At 34.0% G+C, this 26,213-nt stretch overlaps 1 protein-coding gene across 3 annotated transcripts; it reads left to right on the top strand.

The window, feature by feature from the left end:
• LOC134272385 (uncharacterized) lies at positions 1-25,531 on the top strand. 3 transcript variants are annotated; one of them, XM_062754713.1, is made up of 14 exons: positions 1-1,178; positions 6,437-6,507; positions 6,882-6,905; positions 7,158-7,266; positions 7,761-7,828; positions 11,638-15,364; positions 15,576-15,699; positions 16,043-16,169; positions 16,757-16,881; positions 17,462-17,657; positions 20,530-20,580; positions 21,413-21,454; positions 21,894-21,944; positions 23,184-25,531. In XM_062754713.1, exons 2-14 carry the CDS (start codon positions 6,447-6,449, stop codon positions 23,396-23,398), a joined length of 4,920 nt encoding a protein of 1,639 aa, XP_062610697.1. In that variant the 5' UTR covers positions 1-1,178; positions 6,437-6,446; the 3' UTR covers positions 23,399-25,531. The 3 variants fall into 3 exon arrangements, with proteins under 3 accessions (XP_062610697.1, XP_062610640.1, XP_062610759.1); XM_062754656.1 differs by having other exon boundaries at positions 1-331; XM_062754775.1 differs by lacking the exons at positions 1-1,178; positions 6,437-6,507; positions 7,761-7,828 and having other exon boundaries at positions 6,880-6,905; positions 23,184-25,529.
• The last annotated feature ends 682 nt before the right edge of the window (positions 25,532-26,213 follow it).

The raw sequence follows: 26,213 nt of genomic DNA on the forward strand, positions 1-26,213 counted from the left end.
TAGACTTTACGAGTTAAAAAATTTGCCCTGTCCAAACTAAGGTGTTAATGTGGAATTACGAGCTTAACTCCTAATTCTGACTCCAAAATTTGCCTAGTTACACTTTGTGAGGTAATATTCATGATGGGAAAAAAACTCGTAAATCTTGGACACAGCACTGGTCCATTATATGGACAAGAGTGAAAGAGTTATCTCTCTTTACCCAATCCTCAGTTTTCCCGCTCTTTTTTGAATGTCTATTATAAACATTACCGAGGGGTTCCGAAAGTTGATGACAAAGCAGAGAAGGGAAGCCATCTTGCCAGCTGCTGAATATAGGACAGTGAGTGAGGTAGGTTATTGACTATGTTTCTCTTATATATGTCTATGGTTTCTTATCATTTAGGAATTCATTTGTCCCGAATCAGAATTGAATTATTTCATTCATCCTTCTTCAATAATATGATGTGAAATTTTGTATTGAATATTTTGTCACGTTAACGCGGGAGTTTACCCGGATAGCTTTTTAGTTTTTACCCTAGCTACATAGTTTACAAATCGCACAAAGCTACAATTTATAGTACAAAATAATGTTTTCTGTATTTACATGTACATTTGACATATTTAGAGGCAGATAATGCAGTGAATTTTTCTCATGGTTAAATTTTAATGTTTTCATTTATTTTTGTGATTATGATGACGTCACTTTAGCTCAAAATTCTCCAAATTATAAATTTCAACTTGTTGGTATGTGTATATAATTTATATGAAAATGGCATTTCATGGTTTGAATGATAGAATAACAAAGCAAAATATTATCATGTCAGAAGCAGATTTTACTTCACTTCATGAAGAGTACAAAAAAGATAAATGTTAAGTATTTAAAGGTCCATGAACCAAGGGTTGAAATCAGAATATTTGTATGACATCACAGGAAGTAATAATGCTGGACAAAATAAAGAGCTACAGAAACTTCAACTCAAGATGGAGGATATTCCAATTGGATTTATATTATTTCATTCTCCTTATGACTACTCGGAAACTTGCTCTTTTTGCTCAGATTTTGACATGGATGTTTTGGAAATATATATACATGGATTTTGTTGTTTAACTTTTTTTTCGTTCCCGGAATTCTATGCTTGTCGTGCATTTTGTATCTTATCTGATTTCCATGTTGAAAAGTTTATTCTTATCTAAAGGTGAGTGAACAGTTGTAAAGAGCAATCTTTTTGTTAAATGTCCCTATACGAAGTGTTTCTACAGATAAAAGTACCAGGGAAAGAGCCAATGCATTTAAAACAATGAGATTTGAAGTTTTTTATCCAAGAATTGAGTGATAGACATGTGACAGGTTTGAGGAAATGTATAAAGGATTCTAGAAACAACTATTAATGGACTGAAGCTTTTGAGGTGAAGAAAAAGGAAATGTTTTAGGTTTTTATGAATCTGTTGCTGAGAGCTCTGTCTTATTTTTTCACTACCTTTTCATTATGGTATTTGATTAAAATGCTGTAATTTGTGTATTTTTACTGTAAGTTGTGTATTTTTACTGATAGCCATGATATATTTAGGTAAATGAATAGATAAAGTCAATACATTATCTGCCAATTAGGCAATAGTACTTGGTTAGCTAAGATTGTCCATAAATTATTAGGCTAATTGTCCATACTTTGTGAGCTAATATTGTCTCCCAGTTTAAAGAAATACTGAAATAGTACTTTGCAAGCTAGTATTGTCCGTAAATTATGAGGCTAATTGTCCATACTTTGTGAGCTAAGATTGTCTCCAAGTTTAAAGAAATATGAAATAGTACTTTGCTAGCTAGGATTGTCCGTAAATTATGAGGCTAATTGTCCATACTTTGTGAGCTAAGATTGTCTCCCAGTTTAAAGAAATAGTACTTAGCTAGCTAGGATTGTCCGTAAATTATGAGGCTAATTGTCCATACTTTGTGAGCTAAGGTTGTCCCCCAGTTTAAAGAAATAGTACTTTGCTAGCTAGGATTGTCCGTAAATTATGAGGCTAATAGTCCATACTTTGTGAGCTAAGGTTGTCCCCCAGTTTAAAGAAATAGTACTTTGCTAGCCAAGATTGTCCTTAAATTATGAGGCTAATTGTCCATACTTTGTGAGCTAAGATTGTCTCCAAGTTTAAAGAAATAGTACTTTGCTAGCTAGGATTGTCCGTAAATTATGAGGCTAATAGTCCATACTTTGGGAGCTAAGATTGTCCCCCAGATAAAAGAAATACAAAAGTCGTGTAGTACTTTCAGAGCTAGGATTGTCCGTAAATTATGAGGCTAATAGTCTATACTTTGGGAGCTAAGATTGTCGCCAAGTTTATAGTAATAGTCATTTGTTAGCCAAGATTGTCCTTAAATTATGAGGCTAATTGTCCATACCTTGGGAGCTAAGATTGTCTCAAAGTTTAAATAAATAGTATTTTGCTTACTAGGAATGTCTGTAAATTATGAGGCTAATAGTCCATACTTTGTGAGCTAAGATTGTCCCCCAGTTTAAAGTAATAGTACTTTGTTAGCTAGGATTGTCCCTCAATTATGAGGCTAATTGTCTATACTTAAGATTGTCTCCCAGTTTAAAGTAATAGTTCTTGGTTAGGTACGGTTGGGCCAAATATATAAAATTCACTTTGTTTGGCATTGCTGTACGATTTTTTGCTCAATACATAGCCCTATTTTAAATATACCCTGTCACCATGATCACAGTTCTGGCTAAGAAACTGTACCAATTTTTTTTTAATTTGTCATTTTAATTTCTTCCACCTATGAGTTGGGGAAAACGGGGGTGAGAATTTCACTGTATACAGTAGGGCTGGGTATTGGCCCGAGATTTCGTATTGCGATATAATGCGATATTTTTAAATGTATTGCGATATGTATTGCAATATTTTTTATGTTTAATATAAAAATGGCATTTTCTTACTAAATTTACTTAAATTTACATGCAGAATGTACATTATACATAACATGATAAGTAACCAACACAGAAAAAAAATCTTGTTAATTTCCTTTAAGTTATGCTCTGAAATGTTCCAACAAAACAACTTCTGACTTACTGTTTGGCTTAATAATAAACTTTCATAAGTTCATTTTTATATTTAATGACAAAATTCTTTTATGTAAGCATATTGCCAATATATCAATATTACAAAATTGTATTGCGATACAATATTTTTTGTCATTGTATTGCAATATATTGAAATATCGATATTATTGCCCAGCCCTAGTATACAGTATGCACCTTTTATTAAATCATTACAACCTCCCTTATGGGTTTGGATGTGACCTTAATCATGTTAATGAGGGCTTAGAGATTTATATATAAGAGAAGCTGGTGAGCATTTAGCTATTTATGCAAAATAGCCTCTTTTGGGGTACATATTTTTTTGACATTTTCAAAATTATTTTTGAGGTGTGTATCTTCTATATGAAGTTACAGTTACAAACCCATAAAACTCCATAATATTGCCAAATGATGTTGTTAAAACATTCAAGAGCAGGTGTGACTGACTGAATCTATATACTGCATGAAGGTTGCCCTTTCAGCCAGTATAATTTAAAATTCCCTATGTAATATATTGTTTATATAGTTCTTCAGATTCCCCCCCCCCCCTTTATTTGCTAGTAAATTCCATACACAATAAAAACATGCATGTACAAGGATTTTAAAATTACTACTGCACCTGTAAAATGTACCTTTTCCCTTTGAAATGAATGTCTAGTAACAGAATTTCCCCAAATTAAACAAATCTGAAAAATTAAGCAAGAAAATATGTAAACATCTCACTTTATTTAATTACAGACAGCTGTGTCTTGATACTTGTTTTATTCTTGGCCTTATCATGATATGCATCACATTATTAAAGGCATTATAAATAAACTTTGTTCAAGATGGTAAAAAATTTGATGTACCGGACGTCCAGTATAGACAAACATTATTAAAACTAGAGTTGTAATATTTGTAACAATTTAGGAATGTTAATTTACACTGTAATTGAATGATGGTAGATTGATTGTAATAAATACAAGAATAAAGGACTGGATCATGCATCTTTAATACTGATTTTTGAGACGAAGGGCATTTAAACCTTAATTGGGTGTAGAAATGAGCGTTACCTTAGAAAATGGTAGCCCAGGCATCAGAAAATGTTTTTATTATACCTCATTATAAATATTCTAAACAATGTGTTTTCTGATTGGTTCTAAGTTGTCACGTGATCGGGCCGTAAAACTTCATATTTCCAGGCCGTCGGCATGGTTTTCATCTTATTACATAGTACGTGTATTTTCCTGAAATATAGTTCTCGTTTGTTGAACGAAAACTCCTGAGAGTAGTTAATAGCTTTGTTTACGTCACAAAATTAATGATAATGTGCAGAATTTTAAAGTTTACCTTTTTTCCAAAGGTTTTCCTTGTTTTGGTATATTAAATAATTTATTGCATGAATGTTCGGGAAACATGAAGACTTATTCAGGCAAGAAATATAATATTCCCCTCGGGCGATGATTTTTCTTTGCTGAATAAGTCTTCATATTTCCCTCTCTATCATGCAATAAATGTATAATATTTCCATTTCTAATTTTTTTTTCTCTGTGATAACTCTGAGAAAGTTGTCAGAATTTATTTCTTGATAATTCTGCCTGAATGTAAATTAGGCAGGTCAATAGGTCAGGAGCTAAGGAGACCTAATACGCATGCAAATCCCGTGCGCATCTGTCTCTGTGTCTGATGCTAAGGCCAAATATGCATGTAAATCCCGTGTGGCTGCCTATGTGTTTGACGTCAGTGGGCGAGGACTATTGAAATTGGCATGGAAGTCCTCGTGTGATTATAGTCTATGTCTACATTTTTTAAGTTTAAATCTACAATTTTATTTTGATCACAATGAAATGGAAATATAAGGAATCATGTCTAGTTTTGAGAGTATGCCAGGGACATCAACGCCCGTTCTGCAAATTATCCCATGTTTCCCTCTATTGTTGATGCCCTGGCATACTCTCAAAACTAGACAGTGATTCCTTAAATAACACACCTATACTTAAGGAGTTATAATTTCCATCCATCATTTAAGAAGAAGTTGGATAGAATCCATACTTCAAGAGCTTAAATTGTCCATAAATTAAGAGGATGTTTTGTATAGTCCATTCTTAAGGAGCTAAAATTGCCCATCAATTAAGAAGACTTTTTATATAGTCCATTCTCAAGGAGCTAAAATTGTCCATTAATTAAGAGGAAATTTTATATAGTCCATTCTTAAGGAGCTTAAATTGTCCATAAATTAAGAGGAAATTTTATATAGTCCATTCTTAAGGAGCTTAAATTGTCCATAAATTAAGAGGATGTTTTATATAGTCCATTCTTAAGGAGCTAAAATTGTCCATTAATTAAGAGGAAATTTTATATAGTCCATTCTTAAGGAGCTTAAATTGTCCATAAATTAAGAGGATGTTTTATATAGTCCATTCTTAAGGAGCTAAAATTGTCCATAAATTAAGAGGATTTTTTATATAGTCCTTTCTTAAGGAGCTAAAATTGTCCATTAATTAAGAGGAAATTTTATATAGTCCATTCTTAAGGAGCTTAAATTGTCCATAAATTAAGAGGATGTTTTATATAGTCCATTCTTAAGGAGCTAAAATTGTCCATTAATTAAGAGGACATTTTATAAAGTCCATTCTTAAGGAGCTAAAATTGTCCATTATTTAAGAGGACGTTTTATATAGTCCATTCTTAAGGAGCTAAAATTGGCCATAAATTAAGAGGACGTTTCATATAGTCCATTTTTAAGGAGCTTAAAGTGTCCATTAATTGAGAGGATGTTTAATATGTCCAAAATTTAAGAGCTTTAGTCTGTAAAAAAAGGAATTCTGGGATTGGAAAATGGAGGTTATTTGGAAGCACATGATTGCTGTAGAAACATTGCTCAGTTTGTTGCTTATTGTTTTCATAGCAGTTTCAATTGCCATTTTTGTTGCAATTTATAAATGGGGCAACTATTTTAGTAGATGGAATAGAGAATTCATGAGAGTTTAAAAAAGGTATTCTAGCTGTGATAAGTAATGAAGATTCAGAATAATTTTAGAAGTGCTGAAAGTTTTTGTGAATTTGTTTTTTTTTTTCTGTTATAGTTTTTCTTGAAGTTCTGCTTTAGATTAAATAAAACCCTCTACATTTCGGCAACCAAGTGTATCTACCAACAAGCAAATGCTTCACAGAATGAGCTTAAAAAGCTTGGTTAGAGAAAATAAATTCATGGTCTCTGAGAAATATGTGCAATATTTACTGTATCTTTTTCTGTACATCCATATTTGGGTGACGTAAGTCTTGAAGTTTTGTTGTTGGCTATACACTCAACAGTGCTTTCTTACATTATACAATAAGCATAACTTTTGTATATTTTTGCATTAGTATTATTAAAAATTTCCTTTTTTTAATAGAAGAATCAAGATGCCAGGTCGTAAAAGAAAAAAGTTGAGTAGAAGTAATACTGGTCAAAGTGAATCAAAAGGTAAATAATTCCTAAAAAATTTAGTTGTTGCTGCTTGCATGGCTTTCCTCAAGATTCAAATGTTAACAAAGTCTTTGGATTCAATGATTTCAATCAGCTAGAATTTAAAGTAATTGACCTTAAGATATGAATAAAATATGAATAAAATAACACAAATCATGCAGATTGACATATAGAGTGTGAAAATATTGTATGACTCTTTTCCATAAATTGTTAAAGTGTAAAATGAAAGCAAAGTTAGATTATTGCAAAAATATCTATTATATTGTAGCAAACATTTGCATGAAATTTCAAAATTTTAAATAAATTTAGAGACATTGTTAGCTTGTCAGTTAGGACATGATTTTCTAAAGTGACTTTCTTTTTCATTTTAGGATCACCAAAATTGTTTATGGAAGGTAAATTTAAATATCAAATCATTTATAGCAAATCAATTTTAATGATAAGAAAGATATTTCAGAAAAATATATATACTTACATTTTAAAAAAAAAAATTGTCATATAAAGACATAACCATAGGTTAACATGTATGGATACAAGATGTGATGTGGAAAAGGGTATACTTGTATTATTTTGTTTATTGCATACTTGGTAATAGAAAGTGGTCATTTTTGACTACTAGTATATATGTGTATCATTTTTTTTAACAGGAGACCCTATATTTTGCCTAATGGATATGGGAGTATGGTGGCCTGGATTTGTGTTGGATGTTTGTGCAAATGGTGTTGTCTCTGTGGCATTTTGGAATGAAAATTCTATGTAAGTTTATTTATTTTATAACAGATTTGGAGAATGCTACCATCCTTTATAATGTAGATGCATATAACGAGAATGTATGTAAAAACATAGTCTAGAATCTTTGTCTGTAATATACTGTGGCACCTTCATTACTAACTTCCTGTAGACACTGCCTATCTAGTACACTGTACTACTTAAATTGTCATAAAATTATGGTTATTAGCCCTCCCTACTCTATTTCAGGAAATATTTTCAAAATGATAGTTTGACAGATGTTTAGAGATTATTAAATCAAAAAACGAATGTATTATTTTATATATATATATAGGGTTATCAAAAAGTTTGTAGACAGAAGCAATAGAATTAAATTATTAATCCTATGAAGTCTGCATACAAAATTTATAAGGAACATAAAACAACAAAAATGTTAGAACATCGATAATTTTTCAGATTAATTAACTCGTCTGAGTTGAATATATTTCACAGTCAAGATTTACTATTTGGATTTTTTACAGAGTGAAAAGATCATTGTCAAAACTTGTAAAATTTGACAAGAATTCAAGCTTGATAATATCAAGTATAGGTAATATATTTAGAAGATTATATATTGTTAATGTTTATCAAGTTACAGTAAAACAAACTTATAGCCAACATGCTTGATGCTTTTAATGAATTGACACTTGCAATTTAAAAGTTTCATTCCCCATAATTTCAAAAATATACATGTATTACAAATTTTTCAGTTATAACAATTGAATTATGCTTAAGGACATATGCAAGTTACCTTACCTACTGGTAATTTTTCAAGATCAGATGCTCATACATAAAAAATTGACATGCATTACTAGGTTTTTTTGGGAAGATATCAAATCATGAATTTTTTTGCATTATTCAACATGTTCAAAGAAAAATATACAAAAATTTTGAAAGAAAAATTCAATATTTTTAGATCACCTGAGTAAACTCAGGTGACCTATTGCTATCCGTTTTCTTCCGCCGTCGTGCGTCGTCCGTTAACATTTGAACATTTTCAGCTTCTTCTCTGCAACCACTGAACCAATTTTAACCAAATTTGGCACAAAGCATCTATGGGTGAAGGGGAACAAAAATTGTGAATTTCATGGTCCCTGTCCCCCTGGGGCCTGAGGGGTGGGGCAAAAACCACTAAAATTATTGCAATCTTTAAAAATCTTCTTCTTTACTCCTGAACATCAAGCAGTTAAATTGTTTGCATGATTGTAATCAGCATTGAGTCCTCTACCAAAATTGTGAAATTTATGGCCCCAGGGTCAGGGGTTCTAGTGCTAGGGTTGGGCCAAATAAGTATATAGTAAAAATGCATTATTTCTTTTAAAATCTTTTTCTCTCCTCCTGGGTATTAAATAAACTAACTAAGTGCATAGTTATGATGAGCAAGAGTGCCTCTATCAAAATTGTGAATTTTATGGCCCCAGGATCAGGGGTTCTAGTGTTAGGGCGGGGCTCTATAGATTATATAGTGAAAATTCATGAATTCTTTGAAAATCTTCTTCTCTGCTACTGAGTATTAAATAAACTAACTAAGTGCATAGTTATGATGAGCAAGAGTGCCTCTACCAAAATTGTGAATTTTATGGCCCCGGGATTAGGGGTTCTAGTGCTAGGGTGGGGCTAAATAAGTATATAGTTAAAATGCATTATTTCTTTGAAAAAATTATTTTCTGCTCCTAGGTATTAAATAAACTAACTAAGTGCATAGTTATGATGAGCAAGAGTGCCTCTACCAAAATTGTGAATTTTATGGCTCCAGGGTCAGGGGTTCTAGTGTTAGGGTGGGGCTCTATAGATTATATAGTGAAAATTCATGAATTCTTTGAAAATCTTCTTCTCTGCTCCTGAGTATTAAATAAACTAACTAAGTGCATAGTTATGATGAGCAAGAGTGCCTCTACCAAAATTGTGAAATTTATGGCCCTGGGGTCAGGGGTTCTGGTGTTAGGGCGGGGCTAAATAAGTATATAGTGAAAATGCATTATTTCTTTGAAAATCTTCCTCTCTGCTCCTGGGTATTAAATAAACTAACTAAGTGCATAGTTATGATGAGCAAGAGTGCCTCTACCAAAATTGTGAATTTTATGGCCCTAGGGTCAGGGGTTCTAGTGTTAGGGCGGGGCTCTATAGATTATATAGTGAAAATTCATGAATTCTTTGAAAATCTTTTTTGCTCCTGAGTGTTAAATAAACTAAGTAAGTGCATAGTTATGATGTGCAAGAGTTCCTCTACCAAAAATGTGAAATTTATGGCCCCGGGGTCAGGGGTTCTAGTGTTAGGGTGGGGTTTTATTGATCATATAATGGAAATACATGAATTCTTTGAAAAAAATTCTTTTCTGCTCCTAGAAATTAAATAAACTAAGTACATAGTTATGATGAGCAAGAATACCTCTTCCAAAATTTTGATTTTATGGCCCTAGGGTCAGGGGTTCTAGTGATAGGGTGGGGCTCTATTGATTATATAGTGAAAATACATTAAATCTTTGAAAATCTTCTTCTCTGCTCTTGGGTATTAAGCAGATGAACTACCTATGTAGTTATGATGAGCAAGGACCCTAATCTTCCAGAATTGTGAATTTGAAGGCCCCAGGGTCAAGGGTACCATAGGGTGGGGGTGTACTTATATACTGAAACTGGATGAATTGTTTGAGATCTGCTCCTTGGTATTAATCAAATATTTTTGAAAAGCAAGGGTGCCTTTTCAAAAATTGTGCAATGTGTGGATCGGATCTAGGCCTAAGGGTCAGGGGTTCATGTGTGATAGGGGCATTACTGATTATTGCTGAATATTACTGATTACTTGAAATGCATTTTTTGTTCCCCTACCCTGCCTATGGGTTTTAAGTAAACAAACTAAGCAACTGCTAAGTATATTGTTATGATGATCAAATGGTGTCTCTTTCAAAATTGTGAATGCCATAGCATCTTGCTTAAAACATTAATCAAATTAAATCGCTGGAAAGCTGTTGCATAATGCTCAGGTGACCTATAAGGCCCATGGGCCTCTTGTTTCCATCAAAATTTGTTCTAGAAGAGGTGTACAAATCCATATATAGACATTAAAAGTATTGCACACAGGTCCTTGGTTTAGTGGAACTCTTCAACTAGTGGAACTCTTCAACTATAGTGAAGAGCCCAATAAAGTTCAAACTATAATGTTGTGTATGACCTTAAAGTGAAGTAAACTCGTGCATTCCTAGCATTTTGTTATATAAGTATGTTTTACTGTGTATTTCTTTTATTCTAAATGTTGCTTTGTTGGTACTAATAGATGTGGCATTTCTACTGAAAATAATGTTTACTCTAAAAATTAGCAAAGCCAAAGGATAAGATCAAATATCTTCTGAATTTCTCAGAAAGAGGTAATGAAATCTGCACTGCACTGTACTGAACTTAAAAAAATTTTTTGTACTTTATATTGGAGTATATAACCCTAATTACACATAAAGATCATGATAATTTTCAAACCTGCCACTGCAAAACCTTTCAAGACATAGGTAGTTTATAGCTTGAATTTCATGTAATGCTTTTCTGAATTAGAAAATATTGCATATTGACTGAGTTATCTTCTCAAAAAACATTGTATGTAACAGTCTGCCATTTTGAATTTTGGTCGGACTTACCAAAATTCTTTTGTTTGTTTACACAGGTTAATTGCATGATTTCTTACTGGAGTTTGATGTTATCATCTATTGTTAATCTGCAGATGGCCACCTGTGTTCTGATAATTTGTAAACAAGCAGTAATTTCAAGTCAAATCAACAATGAAATCATATGCATCAAAAGTCATCATTAAGGGTTGGGGTCTAGGCATCAAAAGTCATCATTAAGGGATAAAGGAGGGAAAGGTCTGAGAGGAATAGAATTAAGAAACAGTAGAAATGCCACTTGTATTTAAGACTAAATCTAAATTTAATTTCTGATTCTGATAAGGCCAATTTTCTACAAAACTGATGCAGGAAGGAGGCGTTTTATTCACAATAAAATATTGAGGGAGGTATTTTTTAATTGTAATTTTTCGAATTTTCTTTAGAATAAAGATAATTTATTTACGGATATACTTTTCATATCTGATCAAAAGGATTGCTTTATCCACTGTGTGTGAACATTGTAGGCAATGTCTTTGAATGTATTTTCAATCAAATTAGTAGGGCTGGGTATTGGCCAGAGATTTTATATTGCAATATATTTGAATATTTTTAACTGTATTGCAATATTTATTGCAATATTTTCAGTGAAAATTATAATGGCATTTTCTTTTTATTAACTTTAATATACACAGAATGTTCATAACTTGCATAAATTCAACATTAATGCAGTGAATGTGTTCCTTAACAATGGAATAATCTTTAATTTCAGAAAAATTAGAAAAAAAGAAACGCCACAGCCTGATTAAAAAATACAAAGATGACCTATGCTTTGCAAGCTCAGCGGATAGATCATCTGACACTTTCATCCCCTCAGGAGATTCAACCTCTTTAGTCAGTGAAGAAAGTATGACAGTCCAGTCCTCTGTTGCAAGCATGGATGCAACTGTGCCGCATTCAAGTACTGTACAAAAGACTCCTGGAATGATAAGCTCAACAACTGTGTCAACAGAAACTTCCTCTAGCATTCTTGGTGCCACATTGTCAGAGGAGATGTCTCCAACCATTTGGGCGACTCCAGAAATTGATTCAACTGAAAGAACAAGCAGTCCAGCTATTCCGGTTGAAAGTACGTTGTGTGAAATCACCTTTGGAAGCTCAGAGGAGCGATCATCTGACACTTTCATCCCCTCAGGAGATTCAACCTCTTTAGTCAGTGAAGAAAGTATGACAGTCCAGTCCTCTGTTGCAACTGAGGATGCAACTGTGCCGCATTCAAGTACTGTACAAAAGACTCCTGGAATGATAAGCTCAACAACTGTGTCAACAGAAACTTCCTCTAGCATTCTTGGTGCCACATTGTCAGAGGAGATGTCGCCAACCATTTGGGCGACTCCAGAAATTGATTCAACTGAAAGAACAGGCAGTCCAGCTATTCCTGTTGAAAGTACGTTGCGTGAAATCACCTTTGGAAGCTCAGAGGAGCGATCATCTGACACTTTCATCCCCTCAGGAGATTCAACCTCTTTAGTCAGTGAAGAAAGTATGACAGTCCAGTTCTCTGTTGCAAGCATGGATGCAACTGTGCCCTGTACAAGTACTGCAGAAGAAACTTCTGGAATGGTGTGCTCAGCAACTGTGTCAACAGAAACTTCCTCTAGCATTCTTGGTGCCACATTGTCAGAGAAGATGTCTCCAACCATTTGGGCGACTCCAGAAATTGATTCAACTGAAAGAACAAGCAGTCCAGCTATTCCAGTTGAAAGTACGTTGTGTGAAATCACCTTTGGAAGCTCAGAGGAGCGATCATCTGACACTTTCATCCCCTCAGGAGATTCAACCTCTTTAGTCAGTGAAGAAAGTATGACAGTCCAGTCCTCTGTTGCAACTGAGGATGCAACTGTGCCGCATTCAAGTACTGTACAAAAGACTCCTGGAATGATAAGCTCAACAACTGTGTCAACAGAAACTTCCTCTAGCATTCTTGGTGCCACATTGTCAGAGGAGATGTCGCCAACCATTTGGGCGACTCCAGAAATTGATTCAACTGAAAGAACAGGCAGTCCAGCTATTCCTGTTGAAAGTACGTTGCGTGAAATCACCTTTGGAAGCTCAGAGGAGCGATCATCTGACACTTTCATCCCCTCAGGAGATTCAACCTCTTTAGTCAGTGAAGAAAGTATGACAGTCCAGTTCTCTGTTGCAAGCATGGATGCAACTGTGCCCTGTACAAGTACTGCAGAAGAAACTTCTGGAATGGTGTGCTCAGCAACTGTGTCAACAGAAACTTCCTCTAGCATTCTTGGTGCCACATTGTCAGAGGAGATGTCTCCAACCATTTGGGCGACTCCAGAAATTGATTCAACTGAAAGAACAAGCAGTCCAGCTATTCCTGTTGAAAGTACGTTGTGTGAAATCACCATTGGAAGCTCAGCGGAGCGATCATCTGACACTTTCATTCCCTCAGGAGCTTGTACAACTTCCACAATGTCTGAGTTGTCAGCTTATTTAACCCCTGTGGTCAGTGAAAACAATCAAATTAATTCTGACACTCTTTATACACAACTGGTCATTGGTGAAATGCCACAGAAGTCTCTGTTACCTAAACCTTGCAAGGCCCTTAAAGTCAAACTGCCTGCATTTGATCAATGTTTTGATACCCACACACAGATTTACAGAAACACTATTAATACAGGGCTTTATTCACCCACTGAAAATCATGACAATCAGGCTCGGTCAGATGACAGCATCTTAAGTACAGAAAAAAAACATTGTCAAAGTATTAACTGTCAACCACAGATTTTCAGTGCTACATTCGAAGCAGATTTGCCAGCATCTGATGATCAATCTGTAAATCCTATCAGGGAAACCTTGTACAGACAGTGTACATCTTTGAAACCCAAGGATCAAAAACTGCTGCTGGCTGACATGAATTTTTCTGATGAGGAGGAGGAATTTGGAGAAACAGACAGTGATAGAGAATCAGTGTATATTCCAGACTTTGACTGTGAAAGCGTTGATGACGACAGTGATGTGTCGGATGAATGGGAATTTCCAAAAGATACTCCTGCTCCTGAAGAACATGCTCCAGACAAACATGCTCCAGACAAATATGCTCCTGAAGAACATGCTCCAGACAAACATGCTCCAGACAAATATGCTCCTGAAGAACATGCTCCAGACAAACATGCTCCAGACAAAAATGCTCCAGACAATTGTGAAAATCCAGATTTGTTAACATCAAGTGTTCCATTCAAACGCAATATATTGCCAAACAAATGTATTTCGGATGTGACAAATACAAAAATTTATTCTAAGAAATACGAACTTAATTCGCACAATTCAAAACATGGTAGACTCTATGATACGGTGCATGCATGCCTGTTTTGTTATAAATTGATGACAAATATTCAAACTCACCTTCAACATAAGCATAGGAATGAAGAGGAGGTGAAGGAGATCTTGGACTTAAAAGAACAGATAGACAAAGTAAAAGAAAATGATGAATATAGGTCAAATTTAAAGAAGCGTTTAAAGAACTTACAAACTCTGATTAGAAACAAAGGAAACAACAATCATAATCAAAGAGTTCTTGCAGCAGAAGAAGGGGAAATATTGCTGACCAGACGCAGAAAGTCGAATCAATTCAATGTCAAAGATTACGGACCATGTCCAAATTGTCAAGAATGGATTGTCCTGGAAAACATCACAAAACACATGGTCGCATGTCCTATCCAAGAGAATATTGATTCAAAGGGTGCGGCTATTATTCAGTCCAAAATTATGGCAGGTAAAATTTCTTCCTCAGCGTCAACCAAATTAAAAACAGAAGTTTTCCCATCTATGATAAGAGACAAGACAACTGAAATAGCTCAAGGAGACCATCTTATCACAGTTTTAGGTAACATATGGCTTATGAAAAATGCTGGAAACAAACTTAGAAGAAAAAACTTTACAAGTTTTAGAATGAGATTGGCGGCAAAGCTGCTTTCCCTTCTTAGAGAAGATTCGCAAATCCCCTCTGCTTCCATGCACTATTTTATAGCCCCAGAACAGTTTGATAGGGTTGTGTCTTGTGCAGTAAAAGCTTGTGAAGAAGATGAAAATGCTGACTTGAAAAATCCCAGCACTGCAATTAAGCTAGGCTATGATTTAAGTAGATTAGCAAATGCAAAATTAGGAATCGGAATCAAGGAGGGTAATGACAAAGCAAAAACAGAGGCCAGTGAATTTTTACAATTGCTAAGAATGGAATGGAGCGTGAAAGTGACAAAGCTGGCAAGAATTACATTGGATGTGAGGCATTTCAACAAGAGAAAAGAGCTCCCGGATCCATCTGATATAGCGAAAATAGCAGCTTATCTTGTAAGGGAAATAAAGAACTTAGACCTCACACCAAACAACAGCAATGAAATAGTATTTCGAGAAGCAGTTGTACTTGCTGAGGCAAGGCTACTTTTGTACAACAGAAGGAGACCAGGAGAGTTAGAAAGCCTTAGGTAAAACCTTTTAAGCAATAGTATGATAATTAAAAATGAATCTTGACTAAATTGTTTAATTTAGGTCATCGGTAAATCTATTTTTGAATTTAGAATCATGCATATTGTTTAACGCCTTATGTGAAGATTATTTTAAACTTGGATTTTAGAAATCCAATGCTTAGTAAATATTGAATAATTTAAAATACTATTCATAATATTTCCTTTGTAGTATTGAAGTTTACAAAAACAGATCGATGTCAGTGGATGAAGCAAACATGGCCCTGCGGAGTCACTTAACAGATTTTGAGAAAATGCTTCTCAAAACTCAAGATCTTGTGGAAATACGAGGCAAAGTATGTATTAGATTTGTTTATCAGAGAATGTAATTCAAATGTGTAGCAAAATCATTTTTCTATCCTAATATCTGCTTTATAAGCATTTCTAATTAATAATTAATTAATTAATAATTATATCATATGTCTCATGCTTAAAAATGTAGTTAGTTCAGCTATGTTTGTTCTGAGTTTACTGATTATTATTACTTGTACAATACATGTAATTTTATTACTTGAGCTCAATACATGTAAAAACTTTTTTGATGAAAACTAGTACATGTATGTACTGTCATTACCTTAGATTATCTCTAATAAGCAAATGAACCATGAGTTTTCTAACTTGTCAATATATTTCATGCAGACTGGTAGGGGTGTACCTGTCTTAATCCCAAATGAAACAAACAAAGTGCTGGAATATTTGAGCGACCCAGTTGCCAGACAAAGGGCAAGCATTCGACCAGAGAATAACTACATGTTTGCCAATACCGGTGAGTGGGAACTACAATGAAGGGCATTGAAGTGGTAAAATTTCCCATTTGGATGAAATATTCTGAGTCATGTTTTGAACATCAATTATAACATTACACCACGCCCATTTCTTTAGAAACGAGAAAATAAAATAGCTGCCATAATGTTTTAGGACACACCATTTTCCGCAACAAGCAACATGAGTTACACTGACATAAATATTTTTAAATACGAAAAAGCTATATATATAAAGTCTCCGCTTCTGAAATAAAAGCATTGCAACAAATATGTACATATAATTATGATTTTATCTTGTTTACCGGAGTAAGCATAACACATGTATCAGTTGAACACGTTTATGTAGACCGTCAATTTGATTGGCTATTATATTTATTGAATACTTGTTCTCGGGTATTCTATGGAATCATTTGACCGATTTTTCCTTTCTAAAGAAATGGGCGTGTCTAAAGATAGCTGAAAATGTTCAATGCAAACGAAAAATTTTACCACTTCAATGCGCTTCATTGTATGTTTTATTTGTATTTACCCAAATTAAGTTTATTTATTGTAAGACTTGTTTGTGATCATGTTTGTTGTGGTTATACAGGTCGCACTGTTGTTCGAGCAGGGGAATCACTTGATCAAGTGAAATTCAGAAGTGAAGTTGAATTGAGATTCCCAGAGAGAATCTATGCCAACAACTTGAGAAAACACACTGCAACAATTGCCCAGGTTTGCTTAATTTTTCTTAATTTAAAATTACAGTATTAAAGCTGAAAAAAATTGGCATTATAGTTCTCAAGCCTTTGCACATCTGTTGAGGTAGCCTCAATCCAAATTTTATTGTATTTTTGATAAAATGAAAACTTGGTAATGTGGAAACCAATCTTGAAAAAAAAAATTCCACCCTCACTCTTTCTTAGTTTAGTAGTCAAACATTGCTTCTGGTAGCCACTTGCAAAGGGACTTGGTTAATTCATGAAAAAAAATACATTTGAAGATCATGCCTACAAGTTTTACATAATGATATTGAAGCAATTAATGGATAATGGGATTTTGACATGGAAAGAATATCTTGAACAAAGAATTGGTCTCATTTTTGTATATAGAAAATTTGGGTATTAAAAAATACCTTCCATATAATTTAGAGCCGATAATTGATTTTAGAAAATGCCCCCTACTCACATCTGTTTTAGAAGAAGATGCCCCAGAACCAGAAAATTGAGTTTATGTAGTTTACTTTTTTCTTCCTGGCAAAAGATGGATTTTAAAGTTCGATTAGTTCAAATAAAAATTCTGAATTTCTGTTTAGGCCCTTAATCTGAATGACACCGAGATGAAATATATCTGCAATCACCTTGGCCATACACAGAAGGTCCATGACCTTGTATACAGACAAACATCTGGAATGATCGAGAGATTAGACATTGCAAAGCTTATGTTAATTCAGGAATTCAACGTTGTTGGCAAATACCAAAACAAGAAGCTGTCGGAGATTCAGTTTGACGGTAAAAAAAAAATTTAAAAACATTTTTAGGTCACCTGAGTAAACTCAGGTGACCTATTGCTATCCGTTTTCGTCCGTCGTGAGTTGTGTGTCGTGCGTTAACATTTAAACATTTTCAGCTTCTTCTCTGAAACCACTGAACCAATTTCAACCAAATTTGGCATATAGCATCTATGGGTAAAGGGGAACAAAAACTGTGAATTTCGTGGTCCCCAACCCCCTGGGGCCTGGGGGGGTGGGGCAAAAACCACTAAAAATAGTGCAATCTTTAAAAATCTTCTTCTTTACTCCCGGACATCAAGCAGTCAAACTGTTGGTATGATTGTAATCAGCATTGAGTCCTCTACCAAAATTGTGAAATTCATGGCCCCAGGGTCAGGGGTTCTGGTGTTAGGGCGGGGCTCTATTGATTATACAGTGAAATGCAGTAAGTCTTTAAAAATCTTCTTCTCTGCTCCTGGGTATTAAATAAACAAATTAAGTTCAAAGTTATGATGAGCAAGAGTGGCTTTTCATAAATTGTGAATTTTATGGCCCCAGGGTCAGGGGTTCTGGTGTTAGGGTGGGGCTCTATTGATTATATAGTGAAAATGCATTATTTCTTTGAAAATCTTCTACTCTGTTCCTGAGTATTAAATAAACTACTTAAGCACATAGTTATGATGAGCAAGAGTGGCTTTTTAGGTCACCTGAGTAAACTCAGGTGACCTATTGCTATCCGTTTTCGTCCGTCGTCGTCCGTCGTGTGTCGTGTGTTAACATTTGAACATTTTCAGCTTCTTCTCTGCAACCACTGAACCAATTTCAACCAAATTTGGCACAAAGCATCTATGGGTGAAGGGGAACAAAAATTGTGAATTTCATGATCCCTACCCCCCTGGGGCCTGAGGGGTGGGGCCAAAACCACTAAAATTAATGCAATCTTTAAAAATCTTCTTCTTTTTTCCTGGACATCAAGCAGTCAAACTATTTGCATGATTGTAATCAGCATTGAGTCCTCTACCAAAATTGTGAAATTCATGGCCCTGGGGTCAGGGGTTTTAGTGCTAGGGCGGGGCTAAATAAGTATATAGTGAAAATGAATTATTTCTTTGAAAATCTTCTTCTCTGCTCCTGGGTATTAAATAAACCAACTAAGTACATAGTTATGATGAGCAAGAGTGCCTCTACCAAATTTGTGAATTTTATGGCCCCAGGGTCGGGGGTTCTGGTGTTAGGGTGGGGCTCTATTGATTATATAGTAAAAATACATGATTTCTTTGAAAATCTTCTTCTCTGCCCCTGGGTATTAAATAAACCAAGTAAGTAAATAGTTATGATAAGCAAGAGTGCCTCTACCAAAATTGTGAATTTTATGGCCCCAGGGTCAAGGGTTCTGGTGTTGGGGGGGGGGGGCTCATTGATTATATAGTGAAATTACATGAATTCTTTGAAAATCTTCTTCTCTGCTCCTAAGTATTAAATAAACTAACTAAGTGCATATTTATGATGAGAAAGAGTGCCTCTATCAAAATTGTCAATTTTATGGCCCCAGGGTCAAGGGTTCTGTGGTTGGGGGGGGGGGGGGGCTCTATTGATAATATAGTGAAATTACATGAATTCTTTGAAAATCTTCTTCTCTGCTCCTAGGTATTAAATAAACTAACTAAGTGCATAGTTCTGATGAGCAAGAGTGCCTCTACAAAAATTGTGAATTTTATGGCCCCAGGGTCAGGAGTTCTGGTGTTAGGGTGGGGCTCTATTGATTATATAGTGAAAATACATTGAATCTTTGAAAATTTTCTTCTCTGTCTCTGGGTATGAAGCAGATGAACTACTATATACACACTGTAGTTATGATGAGAAAGGGCCCTAATCTTGCAGAATTGTGAATTTCAAGGCCCCAGGGTCAGGGGTGGGGGGGGGGCTCTACTTATATACTGGAAATGAATCAATTGTTTGAAATCTGGTCCTTTGTATTTATAAAACATTTATTTACTTTTTGATAGGCAATTTTAAGGGTGCCTTTTAAAAATTTGTGCAACCTAGGGTCAGGGGTTTATGTCAGAGTGTTAGGGGCACTACTGATTATTGATGAATATTACTGATTAGTTGGAGTGCATTTTTGTTCCCCTACCCTGCATATGGGTATTCAGTAACCAAGCTAAGCGACTGCTAAGTTTATTGTTATGATGATCAATGGTGCTCTTTCAAAATTGTGAATGCCATATAGCATCTGGCTTAAAACATGTTATTGAATCAAATTCAATACACTGTAACTGGAAAGTTGTTGCATAATGCTTAGGTGACCTATAAGGCCCGTGGGCCTCTTGTCATAAATTGTGAATTTTATGGCCCCAGGGTCAGGGGTTCTATTGTTAGGCGGGGGTCTATATTGATTATATAACGAAAATGCATTAAATCTTTGAAAATCTTCTTCTCTGCTCTTAGGTAGAAAAAACACTAATTCAATAAATAATTATGATGAGCAAGAGTGCCTCTACCAATATTGTGAAATTCATGGCCCCAGGGTCAGGGTTCTGGTGTTAGGGTGGGGCTCTATTGATTATATAGTGAAATGCAGTAAGTCTTTAAAAATCTTCTTCTCTGCTCCTAGGTTTTAAATAAACTAACTAAGTATATAGTTATGTTGAGCAAGAGTGCCTCTTCCAAAATTGTGAATGCCTTAGCATCTAGCTGAAAACATGAAACAAATTCAATCATTTGAAAGTTGTTGCATGATGCACAGGTGACCTATAAGGCCCGTGGGCCTCTTGTTAAAATTTTGAAAGGAAATCACATAGTTATCAAATACATTAAGATAAGCATTGATTAGTTAGTTTGCAAATACATTTAAAGTATACTATATGCTGTAAAATGTTCATTCGTTGTAGAACTTGGAACACTTGAGAGAAAAATTCAAGACCAAGATCAAGAACAGCAAGGTAATCATATCCAGTCAAACATTGGTATCTCAAACTCAAACGGAATGCGTTTTCTGCCTGATTATACCTCATGATAAAAGTCGCAATATATAAGATTTTTTTAATGATTAGGGTAAATCATGTAGACTTATTGAGACTTCAATTTGGATATAACATCATTTTCATATATCTATCATAGTATTTGAGATACTAGATTTTTAGATAGCAACAATCAATTGTATGTTCCTCATTGTATCAGTTATAGCAACTGCAAGTTCTTGGGGTACCCATCTTTTTTGGCAACTCATACCACTAATGTTGATGAGCAATGATAATTTTTTCTCCCCTAAATTTGAATTTGGGATGAGGGATTTGGTGTTAGTACTTTGGGTTTTATTCATGTAATAGAAGTGGACTGCATAGATAGTTATCTCTCTCCTGTATTTAACAGATAAGCCAACTCCATGGTTTTTGATTATGACATTTAATGTTTGAAATACATTATTATTCAAACCCAACGGCATGTATGTAATACACCGAAATGTATCATCGAATCTTTATGATGTCACAGAAATTTTTTTTACATCAAACGTTTATCCAAACATACGCACATCTATGACCTCTAGACCCCATACCAGTATTTATACAGTTAAAGATACGCATTGCTTTCAGTAGTGTTATGAAAAAAGTTGCACTGATCCATGTGGTCTGTGACAATAAATATTGGTGCACATATGTTGTTTATAATTCAGTGATATCTTATTGATGCATATAATACTCAGTTTACAGTGTTCATTAAATTTAATTTGTTTATTCAATTATTTAGTTATTCATGTTTTTTTTTTTTTTGCAGACACTGAAAATGCTGCTGATCAAGGGAAAAATGTGGATGATGGTATGTACATGTTAATTCTTAGGTTATCTCGAATGTCAATAAGACAGGAATTAGATAGAAACTTTTTCATTGTATTGTCATGAACAGCATCTATGACGGTTTACATTATTTGCAGTAAACATATCACTGTATTTGTGATTTGTTTTTGGTACCTCATTAAAATCAACACTTCTTGATGTGTGATTCATCATGAATCCATTACTTTATTTTCATGTATACAACATGGAATGTAAAGTCTATTTTAAAGCATTTTTGGGATCTAGATTATTGATATATGTGCCCCAAGCGAAATGGACAAAACAATTGGGGTTTTATGTGTGTGTGTGTAAAACTTCAAAATTACCATTGCACAATAAAAATAGGCTGATTTATATGACAGCATCTTTCAAGTCTGCATCTTATATTAATGTTCCTTATATCATATACTTTCTTTTTCAAGACATTGACATTGAAGAGGACTTTACAGTGTGTAGAAAAAAGGCTAAGAAATGTAAGTACTTGTATTTGAAAATGCGTTTTCTGCCTGATTATACCTCATACAACAAGATGTGTGAAGTATAATGTTTTTGACCTGTATATCAATCAGTCAGTCCTGTATTTTTGTCAGCACAACTCCTTTTAAACCATTGCCCCCCCCCCCCCCCTCCTCACGTGAAACGTGAAATAAGTGCTTTGCTAATATTAACAATTTTATGTGGCTACATCATAAATTTTTTTTAAATAATTATTTAAATGTGTAAATTGTCATTTGTTGGACATGGAGTTTTAATGCGATCAATTCTTGCAAATAATGCCCTTGACCCTGGGGCCATAAGATTAACTACCTATATAGTCATGACGAGCAAGGGCCCTTATCTTGCAGACTTGTAAACAAAATTTGCAATTTTTCTCAAGGACCCTGGGTCATTTTCGTGGTATCAGGGGGGGGGGGGCTCTACTTATTTACTGAAAATAAATTGTTTGAAATCTGCTCCTTTGTATTTATAAAACATTCATTTATTTTTTGATAGGCAATTTTAAGAGTGTCTTATTAAATTTGTGCAATGTGTGGACCTAGGGTAAGGGGTTTATTTCACAGTGTTAGGCGCACTACTGATTATTGCTGAATATTACTGATTAGTTGGAACTGATTAGTTGGAACAAGTCGTACGTAAAAAATTCAATATAACAAAAACAACAAGACCAGAAATTGGGAAATAATCGGTAATGTCGGCATTTTGTTTGTTCCCCTACCCTGCGTATGGATATTCAGTAACCAAGCTAAGCAACTGCTAAGTGTACTGTTATGATGATCAATGGTGCCTCTTTCAAAATTGTGAATGCCATATCTCATCTGGCTTAAATTAAAACATGAATCAAATTCAATAACTGGAAAGTTGATAAATAATGCTCAGGTGACCTATAAGGCCCGTGGGCCTCTTGTTGAATTTAACATACATAGTATATATTTAAAGTGCACAGTGTCATTGTCGCATTGTCAACTTTTAAGGGAGTGTGGGGTAAATGAGCTTGCTCATTTTTTCATATATTTTTAAAAATATATTTTTGCATTGAAAATGGAGTGATGGATGCTTATAATGGTTAAATACTCAGACAATGGAGAACGAAATTTTCTAAGCATAATTTTGGTCAGAAGTTTGAAATACACATAAAAGCTGTGAGATTTTACAATGCAACTCCATGTCTATTCTGTTGTGAAACAAATATTCTGATGTTTCTTTCTTTTTAGCTGAAAGAGTCCGATGGTCTCCTGCTGAAGAAGAAGAGATAAAGAAATACTTCTCTCGTTATTTTGAGGGGCATTTTCAAAAGAAATGCCCCTCAAGGGAGCATTGTCTTGACGCTATTAAAAAAAGCAAAGAAAATGGGGGAACAATATGTAACAGAAAATGGGAAACCTTGAAAAAAAAAGTTTCCAATATGTTAGTGAAGATTAAAGTATGAAGTGGCTGATTTAAGTTAGTTCAAATACCCCCTCCCCTTTTTTCTTTGAATGCACCTTTACTAGTATATTTCAAGATAAGAACTGAACTGATTTTTCGTTTAGCCAGTTGCTCAGGTGAATGATGTGGCCCATTGGCCTCGTGTTTTTTTTTTATTGTATGACACAAAAACTGAGATCAGAGAGGATCAACTTGTTTTTTTCATTTTTGTTTTCCATAAGGCCAAGAAAAAAAATGTTTGTTTCCTGTACCCCGGCCGACCCATTCAAATTAGCCTCTTGTTGATTTTTCTCCTGCTAAATGGCAAAACTGTGTCTGATCAAATCAGCTGTTTCCATTTATTCAAAAGAAATTAGTTGTAGCTTTACTTGAGACATAAAATATATCAAAATACTTAACATTAACCCTAAAGAAAAGAGTAATCATTACTTTAAAATAAATTTCCCCCACATCTTTTTGAAGTTTGTTTTCTGTCGCTTTGCAGCCATGTTGGTTGTACACTATAAATATAACACCTGGATGAATCAGTCATAGAATGTTTTTTGGGGACTGTTACAGGAAACAAACATATTTTTTAAGCCTAAAAGAAAATTTGATGTACTGATTTTTGTGACTTAGTAATGGAACTTGTTTGGAGAAAATTTTGTTACACTGTTGAACATTTGATATGATGTAGTGAAATTTAGTGCAACTTGGGATTTTTTTAGTCACATGAACCAAAGGCTAATGTAAGTTTTTCTAATCACAAAGTATCCAGCATCTGTCTGTCACTTTTTTTCTTAATTTCAGATATTGTAGATTCAGGTTTTTTCATATTATGACCCCCTGAGTTAGGGCAAAACAAGGGGCCAAGTTTAATGCAGTAATAAATATCTTAAAACTCTTCTCAAGAATAGCAAAGCTATTGTTAGCCGTATTAATTTAAAAAAAAAAAATCTTTTCAAGGAATAGCAAAACATAATTCAAAGCATCTGTATTTAGTGAAGTTTTATTTTGAAAAAATCTTTAAAAAGTCTTTCTCAACAACAACAAATTCATAATAAGCAATATATATTGAATTATTCTTTGAAGTGTGCATAAAAGTTTGTCCAAATTTTGACCCCCTGGAGTGGGGAGAAGTTGATATAAGATTTATGTTGGGAAATAACCTAGAATGACCATTTTTGTCTGGTTAGTGCCATGGCCAATTTGCTCTTTTGTTAATATAGCCAAAACTTTCAAACAGACATGTATGACACTATACAGGTATGATCAGAAAAAGAGAAAAAACATTGGGAAATCCGAATTTTAAATATATGTACATCTACTTGAAATACATTTACTCTCATTTTGTAGTAAATGAAATACTGATTTGGTTGGATTTGTATGTTGAACATTGAAGAGTTAATCATTTTCAATATATAGGTCAAACAACATGTTCCTAGAAAAAAAAAATCGCTAGAATTTGTAATTGAAGTATTGTTACTTGAACAAATTTTATCACCTAAAATTGGGATACCTTACCAGGAGTATGGGCAAGACACCAGAGGGTGGTATTTCTTAAATAATCCTTATATAATCCCCATGGGTAATCCCTTGAATTGCTTATCTTAAAATTTTTTAAACTTTGAAAACAATTTAGAAATCACTGAAGAATGACAATTATGAATAATTATTGATTTTATACCATATACATGTATTTGAGGAACATGTTGTCTGTCCTTAAGTCCTCTAAGCTATGGTCTTAGGGCCTGGATTTAAGTTTTTAAGATAACAAAGATTATGTATTTTATTTTGTTTTAAGAAAGATTATGTTATTTTAGTCTTGGTATGTTTGTTTTAAAAAGAAAATTTGTAATTTTACTTTGTTGCAACATGTACTGTCAAATAAAGTATATAATTTGTTGAAACATTTGATTTCATCACATTACCATGGGAGGAAGGAGAACAGGTTTTAATTATTCTTGTAATAGAAAGGATACATTTAATTTTCATTAGATAATCACCCCATCACCAAAGTGAGAACGTCTTAACATGTTTATTTTTGAAATATATATATATATATTCAAGCTGATGCATAATATTTTCTGAAATGATGATCATCTATCTTGGAATGTCAGTGTTTCATAAAACACACTATTACCATATTTACTCCCTAAAATAAGATTTTTGGGAGTTAGATTTTTATATTTAAAAAAAAAAAACTAGATATGTGAAAAGTGAAATATAGTGAAACTGCTAGGTTACACATACTGAAATTAAATATGGTGGGTCAAATTCTGTTTGAGTATGTATAGACTACTTTTGACAAAGTTATTGCCATTGGGCTTTAAAAAATTCTTATGATTTGCAGTTCCATTCATTTTCTTTGCAGAAGCTGCACATACTCGAATGAAATTTGGTATACAAATTTATCATAAGAATATTTAGGTCAAGTTCTGCTTTGGGTATATATCGAGTTTGGGGGGGGGGGGGGAGAATATGTGTTTCACATATATCTTGTTTATATTAATTAGTGAAAACTGTAAACGTATTACATTTAGCTGTGTATTCTTTTTAGTGCTCTTGGCGGAGAGGAAATTACACTACAACTCAAGTACAACGCTAAATGTCTTGCACATATATATATTGATGAGAACATTGAGAAATGTGCTAAATCAAATCAACGCTAATAACGCGTTCAAAGATTAATATTTGCAAAACATGTTACGAGTTAAGACTAATACTTTTCAGTATACTTTTGTAGAAAAATAAAGGGCTTGATAACATACAAGGCATCCAATTTCTTGTTTGTAGAAGTCTTAAAGCCCTTATTATTTATTTGCTGGTCCATAAAC

Source organism: Saccostrea cucullata, unplaced genomic scaffold (assembly GCF_032062105.1).
Source record: "Saccostrea cucullata isolate Sc308-1 unplaced genomic scaffold, CSIRO_AGI_Scuc_v1 ctg4063, whole genome shotgun sequence".
In the NCBI taxonomy this organism is placed as follows: Eukaryota; Metazoa; Mollusca; class Bivalvia; order Ostreida; family Ostreidae; genus Saccostrea; species Saccostrea cuccullata.

Bases quoted from the DNA above. Each gene is read 5' to 3' on its own strand.
- LOC134272385 (XM_062754713.1), top strand. From the start codon at position 6,447: ATGCCAGGTCGTAAAAGAAAAAAGTTGAGTAGAAGTAATACTGGTCAA. The intron at 6,906-7,157 runs GTAAATTTAAAT...TTTTTTTAACAG, and splicing joins ACCAAAATTGTTTATGGAAG to GAGACCCTATATTTTGCCTA. The intron at 17,658-20,529 runs GTAAAAAAAAAA...CATTCGTTGTAG, and splicing joins GTCGGAGATTCAGTTTGACG to AACTTGGAACACTTGAGAGA.